Below are 14,434 nucleotides of genomic sequence, written 5' to 3' on the forward strand. Positions count from 1 at the left end.
CTTTTCGCTGAAAACAAACATTATCGATGAAAACACCATTTTGGACATTAACATTTTGGATGAAAAGAACTTAAAAAGAGGCTTGTGCAGGCAAGAAAAGAAACAAGTAATGCTTACAACCAGACAATGATCAATGAAACCAGTGAAATGTACAACCCAAACAGTCGCTATTAAAGATGCATATCTGACGTGACTGAATTCTAAAACATTCTACTCCTACAAATATGGTCCAATATTGACAGCAGAACAACCAGGAAATACCACGAAGCATCATTCCCATGAACATATTTCCAGCAGAACTTTAGCTGGTTTCAGAAAAGATGGGTTACCCAACATACAGGTTGGTTTTTGCAAATCCGCAATTATTTTTTAAACTGCAATGACCAGATTTCTAATCAGTCAAGTTGTATCACAGTTTACACAGAAAACAGAGAGTTCAACAGTAAATCATGCAAAAAAACGAGTGTAGACAACAATTACGACATACACGAAAAAATAAAATAAAATAGAAAAAGATCCATAAAATGCCATTCCACAGAGAGCAACTTGTTCAAAACACAGTTTAATACCATCTAGTTTATATAAGATTGTGTATGAGCAAATCTACTTGTCCTTGTACCGCTTCTCCACTTCCTCCAAACTTTGGATATCCTTGTAATATTTGCAAATGCGGTAAATGGACCTGCAAGTAAATCTAGAGACTAAGTAAACCATTTATTTTTATTAACAATAGACAGCAACGAGGACCTTATTTTTTATCACTTCCATTTGCCATTTTTAAAAGAGAAATGAATGGTGAAGATTCTCCTAAACAATAATGTTCACTTCAATCTTTGTTCATGGAAATACAATGCGAAAATGTTACCACACAAGCCCAAAGATTCTAGGAGAGGTAGTAAATGGCTTGCCAACATACCAATACAGAAGAACTGCAGCAGCACAGAGAATAACATTCTTTTGAGCTTTGTAGATCTGCACCACATAACATCCATGGTAAGAAGTAATAAATTATAACCTATAAACGTGACATATACATAAGGGCACTGCACATACATTCACGGTGACATGTATTATTTGCATAGGTAGCTTGTTTTTTCACTGTTATTGATTGAATAGACTTAAGGCATGAACCAACTAAAGAATCATCAAAATACCCTGATCAAATATGTCGCCATGACTGTACATATTCAACTTTTTTTTTTCTTGGATGGTACATTTTCAACCTGATAAGTATGTCTATGTTTAGCTACTTATTTAAAAGGTATAACATTGAAAGTACAAGTCTACTACTTTCAGATGATGAACATTGATCAATGACATGATTTGAGGATTAATTGCACCTGAAAAATCAAATGCCTTGCGGTATACATTTTATTCTTTATATATTAATAATCCATTGCGTTTTATGTATGCTCCGAAAAGGAAAAATGGTACGAGAGGAAAGAATATAAGCTGTTGCAAGTGATGGAAAATGCTGAGACAAATGCTGATGGTGGTGGAAATGCCAAGTGTGCTGCTGAGTTGGCAGGAGAAGAGGCTGCAATTTCAGATGACACCAGAAAAGGTGAGCTGGCAGGGGAATTAGACTTGGATTGGATGCTGAGACGTGGGAAGGGTGTGCTGTGATGTGGGAAAGGCATGATTGCATTGGACTGGGAGTCTGTCAGTTAGTTAGAGGAAAAATGAATAAAAGTGTGAGGAAGGCTCATCTTCTCTGAGTGTTCTGAATTTAGTGGAGCTTTAGCTCTAGGGAGTGAAAGGGTCACTTGAAAACCCCATATCCTTGAATTTTTCCTTGCCAATTTGCTTAATAGAAATCAATTCAGAACTCTCTGATCGATCATTTTCCTTTGTGATCACTGTTTTGTGATTTGTTTTGAACCAGATCCAACCATAATCTCTCTATCGTTGAATAATACACATACACACTCTGAAAAGTCTATGCATATGCACAAAAAGGAGCTCTACATTTAACGAATTACAATTTGTGATTTGCATATGATAAAACATTAAAAGGTCACATGACTCCTATACTTGCACGTGTTATCGCATTTCAATATGTTTGGTGAAGTTCGTGTTAAAACCTTTATGAAGACTAGCATTTCTCTATGCACAAACATGAAAAAAACTGAAAGATATGATATGGCAATCAGGCAATCAGGCAATGCCAAATAGAGAATGACATTCCCACCTTTTCCGCTCAATTTACTAGACACCCTTATTACTGTATAGGTTGATGGTTGTAATCAACTTACATGTTCCTACTCAATCTCATGTTTTGGATAAGCATAATCTTGTTAAGGGAGGGGGGGAAAGAAGGGCCTGGAGCAATCTACCAAAAGAAAAATACAAAGGCAAACAAACACCAAATAACCTATATGCTGGTCGATTTCGTCCTATCATTAAGAAAGAATATATTGAGTCCTCCAGTAGAAGCCCAAAAGATGTTTCGAACTGAAATGTATGTCGAAGAAAAGAATTTACTGAAACTTATAGCCAAAAAAAAAAAAAAAAAAAAAAAGTCCTTTCGTAGAGTATCTCCAACGCAGCGCCAATGCCAAATTTTCACATTTGGGTAGAAGAAACACTCCAATGCGTTGCTATTTTTGGCGCTAAATTCGGCATGTGCTACACTTGTTGCTAAATTTAGCACCAAGCATAGCATATACTAAGGGCGCATTTACCAAGCCGCAAAAGAATGTAATGGGAAATGCAATGGGATTGGAAAGGAAAGTAAAGTAATAGGATTAAAGGGTCATTCAATCCCTTTTAAGTGTTTACTTGACTATTAGATGTTGTAACGGGAAACAATCACATTCCCTTTCTTACGTTTACTAAAATTAGGAATAGCAACGTTATGAATGTAATCACTAAAATGTCCTTTTACACAATTTAATAATTATTGACTAATAGTTATTCATTAAGGGTAGATAAGTAAATTTAGCATTCATTTCCTTTGACAAGGAATCAATAGTAAAGGAGTGTAAGGATTGGCATTCCCTTTCCTCATTCCCTATATTATGTGGAGACCACTAAATCACCATTACTGATTTTGTAAGTTAACAAATTATTAGATAGGAAAGGGAATCACTCCTCACTTTCCCTTTCCCTTTGATGCAAAGTAAATATGCCCTAAATTTTGGCAGTCACTTGCTATGGGTTGATGCGTTGACTTTTCCATTTAATAATTACAACATTGCCAAAGTATTCAAGACTAAAATTTTACTTTTACAACTTCTAAAGCTTAATGATTATGACAGAAAGTAGATATAGTATTTGGAATTGCATTATGCAGTGCAACACAAAATAGAATAATCTATCAAATATGTTATTTTCACACTTTTTTGTGTGCCACATATAGAATTGGCAATGGCAGTTGCATTAGAGATTGTCTTAAGAATCCATGATCTTCCCAACTCATGCCAAATATGACACTTGCGCCATTACATCTCTCCGGTATTCTTGCTAGGTGGGCAGATCCATAAGCTACACCTCTTCTTCTTTTATTTATTTATTTTTTTAATGTGTGCGCGTCCGTGAGTGCAATGCAATGTATGTGGGATGGGGGATTCAGCCCAAATATGTCAAGCCATATGTAGGCAACGGGCTAGGCGCTAGCTCAGCCCTAATACTAGATGTGCACCACTAAGCTTCCTTCTAAAACTCCTAACTAAAAGTACTTTTCATTTACTAAAACAATGAAGAAACGGTAGCATTGTTCTTGATAGTAATACTAAACAAAAGTTTGTATTAAGAAATAACGAATAAAAAACCCACAATAACGAGAAGGAGCACACAAGCATAATGAAAAAAAGACTGCAAAAAAATACTTCCAGCTAAATACCATAAAGAAAATGTGAAATAAAATCTAGACAGAAGGCACAAAACTAGGAATGGAATTCAAAACTTCATATGGTCCTCTCTCCTTGCAAAATTGAACTTTATGCCCATTGTCCATGAAGGCACGAACAACTTATTACAACCAAAAAATTGAGTATCACTTTCAGAAATGAATCTCCATGGATTTCCATGGATTTCTGAAAGAAACTATACCAACAGGCAACAGCTTTCAAACTTGAAGCATAATCTCGAATGCAATATTTTCTTTTAACAGTTCACCACCACAAAGAATCGTCTTCCAACAGAAACAGTCAAATCCCACACTTAAGCTAAATTTTTCGCCTTCAATTTTCATTGCCTAGCCCGCCATTAAGTTTAATCCGAAAAACTAAGTTCTACAAGTTCCATCCTCAATGATTTTGGAGCCATCACCTTCCCCTACCATACAATGTCTCTCACCTGCTTCTTCTCAAATTTGAAATTAGTGTTCCCCTATATTCTATTTGAAATATAACATAAATCAGACATTTAAGAAAATGATTAAACCAAAATGGACCACCCACGTCAGTTAGCTTTAACATTATATGTCGCGCAGGAAACATGATCTTAATTATTGACAGAACATACATTCAGCTCCATTACAAAACTGTAATTAAAAAGGGTTTTCTCGAAAGAAAATATCAGAAAATCTTTCAGCACTCCATTAAAAAAAAAAAAAAAAAAGGAATTATGCATATCTAATTCTTCTGATCAAGAAATTTCTATACCTTACCGATTAAAGCAAATAATAAATTTGATAATCCAAGTAAAATTGGCTACAAATTTTCAATACTTCGACATACGTGTCAAATTATATCAGAAATGAACCAAAATGAAAAAGAAAATTCGAGAAACGTCATAAGAAAACTCACTGATTTTTCATATCGATCTCTCTCAGTAGCCGTGCAGATTTCAGAGCTGCACATCAAGCGGTGCTCGCTCTTCCAGTAGAGATCTACACTCATCAGAGAACAGAACAAAAAGGGAAAAAAATTAAAACCAGATCCATCAAATTGCGAAACTTTCTCAGATGCCAAACAGGCTAAAAAAGAAATCAAAGCAAAACAGTAGAGAGAAGACCTAGGAGCTGGAAGCCGGCGAAGGGGATGATGAAAAAGGAAGGTTGGAGGATTAAGGAGACGAGAGAGACGAAGCGGTTCTTGAGGAGCTTTGGTGAGGGAAGGGTTAAGAGAATGGCCAAGGCGGCCTCGACGGCCACTACGTACGTCAGAATCATCCATTGAAGCGCCATTATCCTTTAGGGTTCTGTGATTAACTCAGCTGCTTCTTCTTCCTTCTATGTTCGCCGCTGGAATTTATTGTCTGAGACTCCGATGCTTGGCTTAACGTCGAAGGTAAGGAAGGACTCCTGAACAAGCCTTTTTTTTTTTTTTTCCCTTTGCAAAAGAAGTAAGAAAAAATATTTATGACATGTTTGGTGTTGGTTTTATTTTTGTTTTTTACGTTTTTTGAAAAGAAATAAAAATATGGGAGAAACGGTGTTTAGTTTAGTATAATTAAAAATAAAAAATAAAAATAAAAATAATTTTTTAATTTAGTGTAAAATAAGAGAGAAATAAAAAATAATTTTTAATTATTTTTTATTTTTTATTTTCGTTTTCTCCTCTCCCGAGCACATAAAGAGAGATATTAATGAATTTTTTTATACTTAAAATAATCTCTTGATAAAATTACTAAACACATTTTCAAAAATAATTTCTATCTAAAATTAAAAATATTTTCATTTCTATTTTCATATTAAAAATAAAATTATTTTAAAACGAGTTTCAAACGGACCTTAACTTCTTCTTAAAAAAAAGATTTATTCATTTTTATTTCTTTTAAAACATGATTCTTATTTCTCAAAAAAATAATTCTTTATGTGTCGTTTTAATAGTTTTAATATTATTAAAGACCACAGAAGACAAAATAGAGACATGTAAGTTTTGAGATAAAATTAGTGAACTCACTCTTTAAATTACATTGTTATAAGATTTTTATAATTTATTCTTGATTTTTTTTTACTGAATTATTATTTACTCTTAATTAATACTCTATTCACTAATATAATTTTTTAACTGCAGAATATTAATAAGATAAAAATTTAAGACACATGCATTTAATTAAAAGATATTTGTCTCTTTTTCTTAAGTTTTGAACATTAGAAAAGAAAACTCTCACTTTAGACATGTAATAGATATTAGATAATAGATAATAGGTAATAGATTAATAGATATATAATACAGCAAAAATAACTTAAATGATAAGAAAATAGTATCCGAGAAGGCTGCAAGAAAATGGCATTCAAATAATCTTAGTATTTTTAAGGGTTAAATTAGGAAGAAATAATATTTTAGAGAATTAAGAGAAGTATTTAAGTAGCGGCATAATTAAAAAAAGTTATTTTTTAGGAAATACTCTATAAATATTGTTTTAATAAGGTTCACCTAAAAATATAAGATTCAAAAATAAAAAGCAAATGTACTTAAATGCATCTTTTAATTAAAATGTGTGTTTTAGTCTAATATTGTATAGATAAATAGATCATATTTAAAAAAAAATCAATAAAAATGAATCAAATAGGTACTTAAGTAGGGAGATATTTATGAAAAAAAATAAAAATATAAGTATTTAGATAAATAACTTTTTATTGTTTAAATACGATTTTAAGAAAAGACAAGTATTAACAAAAAAGTTGAAAATATATTTAATGATAAAACTAGTAAAAAAAAAGAGGCACGTGTTGTTGCAATATTGCATGAATTTAACTATCATATTTATTATCTATTAGAGAAATAATTTTACGATGTAGATAAATAAATTCTAACTATAATTTGATCGTCATAATATAAATATTATTTAATCTTACTACTTTTTATTATCCTCTAAATAAGAGAAAACAAACAAAAAATAAGTAAAAAATAGATCAACAATTTTATGACGCTGATAAATAAGTTCTAAGAATATTCTGATCATCATAATATTAAAAAATTATTTAATTTGATCATTTTTTGTTATGCCCTAATAGCAAGTAAAACGTATAAAATAAAAACAAAAATTAAACCACGTCTAAGTGGAAAGAGTTGATAATAAGTAAAACACATAAATAGATACAAAAATTAAACCACTATTTTCTTAAGATCCAAGTAAGAGAAAAGTGTAAATAACAAGTAAGTAAAAAGTATAAAAAGTGAATGATATAAATGAAAAAAAAAAAATTAAACTGCTTTTTGTTAAATTGTAAGTTAGAGGAAAGAACACAGAAAAAATAAGTAAAACTACCAAAGATAAAGGGCATAAATGTACAAAAGATAAAGGATATAAATGGAAACACAAATTAGATTATTTTTCTTTAAAGTCTAAATAAGAGAAAATGAGTAAATAACAAGTAAGTAAAAAATATAAAAGGGGAAAGGCCTAAATAGAAACAAAAATTAATAGCTTATTTTTAAGCTTGAAGTAAGAAAAATTAGTAGATAACAAGTAAGTGAAAAGTAAAAAATGTGAATGATATAAATGGAAAAAAAATATTTTCGTGACACCCGTCTACTTTAAGACACGCCTATTTCGTGGAAAAAAAAAACTCTAAAGAAAGAAAAAAGAATAAATAACAAATAAGTAAAAAGTATAAAAAATAAAAGGCGTAAATGTAAACAAATGTTAACCGTTTTTCTTAAACTCGAAGTAAGAAAAAAGAATAGGCGACAAGAGTAGTTATTAATTAACAGTCTTCTAAATCTTTTTTGAAAAGTTATTGTATCGTATTTCTTTTTAAAAAAAAAAAATTAGCAAGAAAAGAGGACAAGCAGATAAATTTAATAATGAAGGTAAGTGGACAAATACAATAGAAGCCAATCAGAAGAAAACGTTAAAAAAAAAACAAAAGGGGCATAATGGGAAACGAAAATTAAAACACACCTGCCTACTTAGAGGCTGTTCGGCAGCCCTTTTTTGAGTCAAAAATTCAAAAAAGTAACTCGAATTATAACTTTATTTAAGTTCATATTTTTTTAAGTTTGAACTCGAGTTTACGATTAAAACTCGAGTTTAAGTTTCCCTTTCAACTCGAGTTCAGAAACTCGAACTCAAATTAATGAACATTATTTTTTCTATTATTAAAAATGCTATAACTTTTTCATTTTAATTCTGATTGAGATGATTTTTTTTCTATGCGTTGACAACGAAAAGACGAATAAAACCTCACACATATACCCTATTAAAATTTTTCATCAGCATTAAGTTTTTGTTAAAATACTATCTAAATACAAATTCAACTTTTGACTCACTCAAATACAAACTCAAAAAGATTCTTATCTCAAATCATAACTCAAATATACACAACCAAACACAAACTCAAGTTACAACTTCAACTCAAATTATAACTTAAACTCAACTCAAAATTTACACTCAAATCATCTAACTCAAAAACGGCAAAAGAACATCCCTAGTTGCTTTAACACGTTTTTATTATATATATATATTAGATAAGTAAAGGTGAAAAAACTAAAATAAAGCGTAAATAGGAAACTGTTTGACTAAATTGTATTTTTCGTGCATGTATTTTACTATTTTAAATTTCTAAAATGTGCTTCATTATTTTTTTACTAATATTCTCTATTAAAATATTTATTCTCAATTACACTCGTATTTATAGCTCGTTTAGTTCGTTGATTCGAGTTTTTAATTCGAGTTGCGATGTAACTTTATGTGAAAATTTTTCTCTGTAGCAAAAAAGTTATATATGACTGTTTCTGAGAGTTTTTTACTGTAACAAAATTGGAATTTTAAAATTCGAATCGGTAAAATAAACGTGGCATTAACTATTTTTCTTTGCGGTCTTCTAATTTACTTAACCTTCTTTCTTTTTTTCTCCCAGAAACAGGTTTCTTTTCTTCTTTTTTTTTTTCCTGAAAAAGGGTTTTGTTTTTGTGAAATGAAAATCTTATGCCCCTAAAAAAATCACGTGCTTGTTGCGTGATTAAATCCGTACAATTGTTAACGGACATTTTCAATTGAACCCGAATTGTAAAGGATTTGTAACATTAGGGACATGATTGCAAGAAAAAGTGTAAGGATTAATTTGTCAATCTCAAAAAGTTGAGGGGTACCATGCAAAAAGCCATATATATATATATATATATAATTATAGATTACAGATGTATTACACACACACACACACACACATATATAATATATATATATATATATATATGTATTCATGCATGTACAGTACGAATCTCCTTAATAATATGAGCAAGAAATCGTCTCCTTTTGTAGGCAACAACATTCACTTTGAAGACTTGGATGGAACATATTTCTTTCTAGGGAACATTAACATATTCATGGATGTCCATTCGACGCCAATTTCCCACCAATGAAGCCATCTGCTCAACATAGTCGTACAACCCCAGCAGACCACCTGTGTGTATGAAGAGGATCTTTCTCCCTTCCCACTTCTTTGGATTCTCAGTCATGTCCTTCCACAGTCCATAACCAGCTTTCCCACTAAAAAAGAAATAATCATTTGTAGGAGGAATCATCAACCAATGCAAAATAAAAGATTCATTTGTTGCAGTATTTATTTAATTCCAAACTTATGATTGATGCAAACCTGAAAACAGGGTCAAGAACAACACCAGTAGCTGCAGCAATGTCCTTAATAAATTTAAGCTGCTCAAAGGTGTCTACTGAATAGCCTAGATCTTTTTCCTGTCAGAAACTAAGATCCAATTATTACCTTTCGCATAAGGAAACTACAGCCAGCCACAAGAACACAGCAAAAAACGGCACAAACAGTAAAATGTCAACGAAAAACATGTTTATTTCCTATATTCGTCTCTGATTTTGAATCATGATTCATAGTTCTCTACAGTGTTTTTCTCTGACAAAAAACACACATAAAATGAGAATGGTTCTGAATCATAGTTCTGAATCCATAAACCAAACGTCTACTACTTGTTTACAGAATCATCACTCACATTTTGAATGTTAACAATGTCGCGCACGGTAACACCGGCTTCGAGACCATCAAATAGGCCTTGGATAAAGTCATAGAAGTAATTTGGGTCACGGCGAGGAAAGAATGAGTGAACCTGTAGGACACAAGGAAGTTGCATGACAGTGGAGGAACCAGATGAAGAAAGAAAAAAGGAAAAAAAAAAAATACATACTAGGCACGTACTTTTGCCTTCAAAGAACTCAATGATGAACCCAACGCGAGTCCGGCAATTGTACCACCGCTGAAATATGATAAATAACATGTGAAACGCATATAATGTCCAAGAAATTCTGACGGATTGGACTGTATGAATATATAGGTCACCTCATCTCCAAATCTTAATTCGGAAGACTTACTCCAAAAATAAAAAAAATAAAAGAAATCCCTTAAGAATCATTAAAGAAAGCTCCACCAGTAAATTTAAGTTGTACAAACTAATAATGACGGCCTTGTTCTAGGTCGCCTTTTCCTTCTATATCGACCATCGAAACATATCTCATGTTCCTAATCTTTTTCTTTACTTCTTTGTCCAGCATTGTATACGTTGACAAAATTTGTCACACCTTTGGTACACATTCTTACTTCCCAAGATTTTCTTGCTAACAATTTGTGTGCATCAAAGTAAATGTTTTCCAAAGGTTCTTAACATTTAATATCCAAATTAAGCAAAAGAAATGTACAAATAATCAGATTTTCAGGTGAATAATTTGAAATAAAGTCAAACTCAGTAGAACCTGCCACATGCTACAACAATATCGTCAAATTTTTGTTTGGTAGTCTGAATTTGCTGCTCAATCTCTCGAATTGCTTCAATGTAGCCCCTGCATAGAGTAAAATCACATGATCAGAACATTAGAAGGGAATCAAAAGAACAAAGGCATGAAAGTTTAAAGGAACCAATTCAATAAGCGCATGGATACATGTGTGCATGTATAAAAACAAAAGTAATCATTGACATATAACTAATGTTTTAGATGTTTATAGGAAATAATTAAAGGATCAGCACAATGTTTTTAGATGTAAAAAAGGCATAGCATATCAAAAATACTATATCCAGATAAAAAAAAATCAAATAGATTTATACAAAGATAAAGCATATGATAAAAAGACAGTAAGCTTGAACCTTAAGATCCACCATAGAACAACAACTTCTCACCGAACCTTAAACAAAAAGACAAATATTACAATCTAACCAGGTTCCCAAAGAGTTTGATCCACCAGCAGGAATGACATATGGCCTTCTCCCTTCACTTAGCAGTTTTTCTTTTAGGTGATTAGTAAGAGCCTGGGAGGAAAAATTAAGAAGTTTAATCCTAGTTTAGAAAACAGAAATCAGTGCCTATGAATGTTGATTATCAACATCAGAAGAACATATATTGTTATACATGGGACAAGGCATGAAGTTCAATTTGCCTTTTGCACGCATGAATATGTACCTTCACAATTTCGTTTTTAACATCTTTTAGTTTTTCAAAGTTTGATGAGACTAATACCGCAATCACATAAGTTCAGATATGAAGTTAAAAAAAAAATGGCTCATGGAGCCTAAAACTAGTAACTAGGAGCAAAATTGACGAACCACACTCCCAATTTTCGCATATTCTTCTACAGAAATTAGTTCGACATGAGCTCCAACTAACCGCCCAACCAGGAGATTGCCCGTCAGTCCTGGATCTTGGTCTACAAGAACCTGAGTACAACAAAAGAAACGGAGCAAAAAGTCTATTCAACCGCCAAATAAGTCGAAGGAAAAGCAAAAAAAAAAAACAAAAAAACAAAACAAATACGAGTAAAATTGAGTAATAAATGAAGCAATGAATTCTGTAAACTGATGTGCAAAAGAATCATACTCTCAATTCTATGGACAATTTGGCGGGAAAGAAACTTTAGGATTTTTTAGGATAAGGAGATGAACCCAAACCGACCATCTAGAGAAGGCAAGGTTTTCGGCTTCATTATGGGCATCTATAGATATAGTGTTCAACAGTTTTCCCTTTTCATTGATAGTCCTTAGTTCGAATTTCAAAAGATAAAATGGCAAAGTTCCTAGGGTGACTTGTAACATGTTTCCAGGAGACTCTGCCTTTTATTTATTTTATTTTTTTCTCTTGTTCTTTCTATTTTGTCCCCATTTGTAATTGATTTTAATCAATGAAACGTTAAAAAAAAAAAAAAAAAAAAAAAAAAAATTTCTTTTTCTGACCTCAGAGGTGCGTAGTATAAGATAACAATCGAGATTCAGATATCTCGCAGCCACAGCAGTAGCACGGCAATGGCTGCTTTGGACTCCTCCTATTGTTATGATACAATCAGCACCTTGTGCAACAGCATCTGCCATCAAGAATTCCAACTTCCTGGCTTTGTTACCACTTAGTTGCATTCCAGAAAGATCCTCACGCTAAAATATCAGCAAATACTTCTTTCAGTATAAACTAGAAAAGTGACTAAATTATGAATAAATCACCTATAACAACAACTCAAACGAGTGTGAAATTCAAAATTCTTCGATGATGAGCGAGAAAAATCATCCGGTAATAAATAGACCTTATAAGAGACCTCTGTAACCTATCTTAAGTAATTGATTCGAACCAAATTGCTTAAATAAAAATAAGGGAAAAAATTATGGATGAAAAGTAAGGGGAGGACAAGTAAGAAGTCCTCGAGAAAAGATATAAAAATAGAAAGAGCAGGTTGTTGACAAGCGTTCTGATTCAGCAAAAAGACATATTGTAACTAAAAGCCAACAAGGAAGACAAAACTTTATCCTATCCCAGAAATAGAACAGATTTTGACGTTTTATCTTCAAAATTTCTGATGTTCATTCCATCTCCAAAACATTTCATAATGCAACACGTATTGAAACATGAGATATAAATGATTGAAACTTATATGAATAATAAAAAAAAAAAAAGGCATAACAAATATAGGAAGCACTAAGCAGATATATGGTGTATGCAAATTAGTCTACATACAGCTACTATATCTATAACAAGGAGGCATAAGCAATATCTAGAGAGAGAAAATTTTCAATAACTTCATAGGAAAATAAAACAAAGAAACAAAAGGCAGATACGTACCTTCAACCAGACTTCTGTATTGTTAGGCAAATTAGGGAGATTCCACTTGTGAATTGGAGTTGGAACCTGGTAATAAAATCATAAGCATGCAAAAAAATTCAGTACAAACCATAGCGGAACTCAAAAGCCTCAGTAAACAAAAAAAAAATTAGCGGGTGATCCTGATGAAACAAACTGGAAAGATAAGAAACAATCGGGTTACATGGGCGAGAGAGAAGACGTGAGAGGGAATTTGGGTGAGATGGTTCGCCCATGAAGGAGGCAAATAAGGCTTCCTTGTAAGGAAATCCAAGCCCACTGCTCTGATGTTGTTGTGCTCCATTTCTGAAGCTGAGGACAGAGAGAGAGAGAGAGAGAGAGTGAGTTAAGAATGCACTTCCTCTTAACTCATGATCATCTGTCCAATATTGATGATATGCAAAATAGCATCTAACTATACATATCACATAAAAATTTTGACATTCTTCTCAATTGATTTTTTTCATGCTTTAGAGTTTGAATCTATTAAATAACATGATAAAATATGATTTGTTAAACCACATTTAAGACACCTTAAACTTAACAGATGATTTCTTTTTTTCTGATTGTCGGAATGAGAATGGGAAAGAATGCAATGCACTACTGCCAGTCCATGACATTTAAGCTATGTTTGGTAGGAGAGATGGAAAATAAAAAAGAGTGATAAGTAGCATGAAGATTTTTCATGACATTTAATATGAGAGAAAAAAAAAATTGAAAAAAAAATGTTAAATTTAATGTATTTTATAATAATATTATTATATAAATAAAAATATGATGAATGATTTAAAATTAAAATAATTATTTTATATAAAAAATTTAAATTTTAAACGTAAGAATTAAAAATCATGGTTTGAGTATACTTTTCAAATTTATCGTTCTTCATTATCCTTTTCTTTTCGTGTGCAGTAAACACACTCACTTATGATGCCTATATTGTCACGTCCTTAGCTTTGCTGTTGATCATCATACTGCTCAACTATAGGATGTTTTCACCGTAGGTCCCGTCGGGACCACTAATAACCCCTATCATGGGATTCAAATCGGTCAATTGATATTACTATAGTCTTGTTCACTTTGTGAATTTGAGTATTCAATTCGAGCGAAGATGTAATATTGTTTTAGAATTTTTAACTACAGTAAAAAATATTAAATGTGATTTTTTTGAAAATTTTTAACTATATTTTAAAATCAGTGAAATGAACAATACTTATATTTTTGAACCGTAAACGGATTATCTATACAAATAGCCCTAGAGTTCAAATGTTAACTCAATTTGGCCTTGACTTAGTTTTAAAAGGGTATAAACACTAAATCGCATATTGAAGAGTGGAAAATGTGGGGTAGGTTTGCTATGCGTGGTTTTCAAATGCAGTCATGTGATGGGGACATGTATATGGGAGGTTCATTGAATGTGTGTATGACAGTATGTGTGCATTCTTTTTTTTTTTTTTTATAATTA

The 14,434-nt window shown here is 31.8% G+C and overlaps 2 protein-coding genes across 4 annotated transcripts; both read right to left on the reverse strand.

The window, feature by feature from the left end:
• Positions 1-83: 83 nt before the first annotated feature.
• Positions 84-5,271, reverse strand: LOC21402288. 2 transcript variants are annotated; one of them, XM_024162589.1, is made up of 5 exons: positions 4,960-5,271; positions 4,752-4,834; positions 917-972; positions 570-682; positions 84-374 (listed from the first exon to the last, which is right to left on the reverse strand). In XM_024162589.1, the coding sequence occupies exons 1-4, from the start codon at positions 5,129-5,131 to the stop codon at positions 604-606; spliced, it is 390 nt and encodes a 129-aa protein (XP_024018357.1). In that variant the 5' UTR covers positions 5,132-5,271; the 3' UTR covers positions 84-374; positions 570-603. The 2 variants fall into 2 exon arrangements, with proteins under 2 accessions (XP_024018357.1, XP_024018356.1); XM_024162588.1 differs by lacking the exon at positions 84-374 and having other exon boundaries at positions 431-682.
• Positions 5,272-9,092: 3,821 nt separating this feature from the next.
• LOC21402289 (putative D-cysteine desulfhydrase 1, mitochondrial) lies at positions 9,093-13,617 on the reverse strand. Of its 2 annotated transcripts, none has more exons than XM_024162587.1 (11): positions 13,518-13,617; positions 13,157-13,284; positions 12,955-13,020; positions 12,081-12,275; positions 11,457-11,567; positions 11,071-11,162; positions 10,612-10,698; positions 10,061-10,118; positions 9,858-9,971; positions 9,491-9,588; positions 9,093-9,384 (listed from the first exon to the last, which is right to left on the reverse strand). In XM_024162587.1, the coding sequence occupies exons 2-11, from the start codon at positions 13,274-13,276 to the stop codon at positions 9,201-9,203; spliced, it is 1,125 nt and encodes a 374-aa protein (XP_024018355.1). In that variant the 5' UTR covers positions 13,277-13,284; positions 13,518-13,617; the 3' UTR covers positions 9,093-9,200. The 2 variants fall into 2 exon arrangements, with proteins under 2 accessions (XP_024018355.1, XP_010091756.1); XM_010093454.2 differs by having other exon boundaries at positions 13,506-13,617.
• Positions 13,618-14,434: the final 817 nt, after the last annotated feature.

The sequence above is a fragment of the Morus notabilis genome, unplaced genomic scaffold (genome assembly GCF_000414095.1).
Source record: "Morus notabilis unplaced genomic scaffold, ASM41409v2 Scaffold274, whole genome shotgun sequence".
NCBI lineage: Eukaryota > Viridiplantae > Streptophyta > Magnoliopsida > Rosales > Moraceae > Morus > Morus notabilis.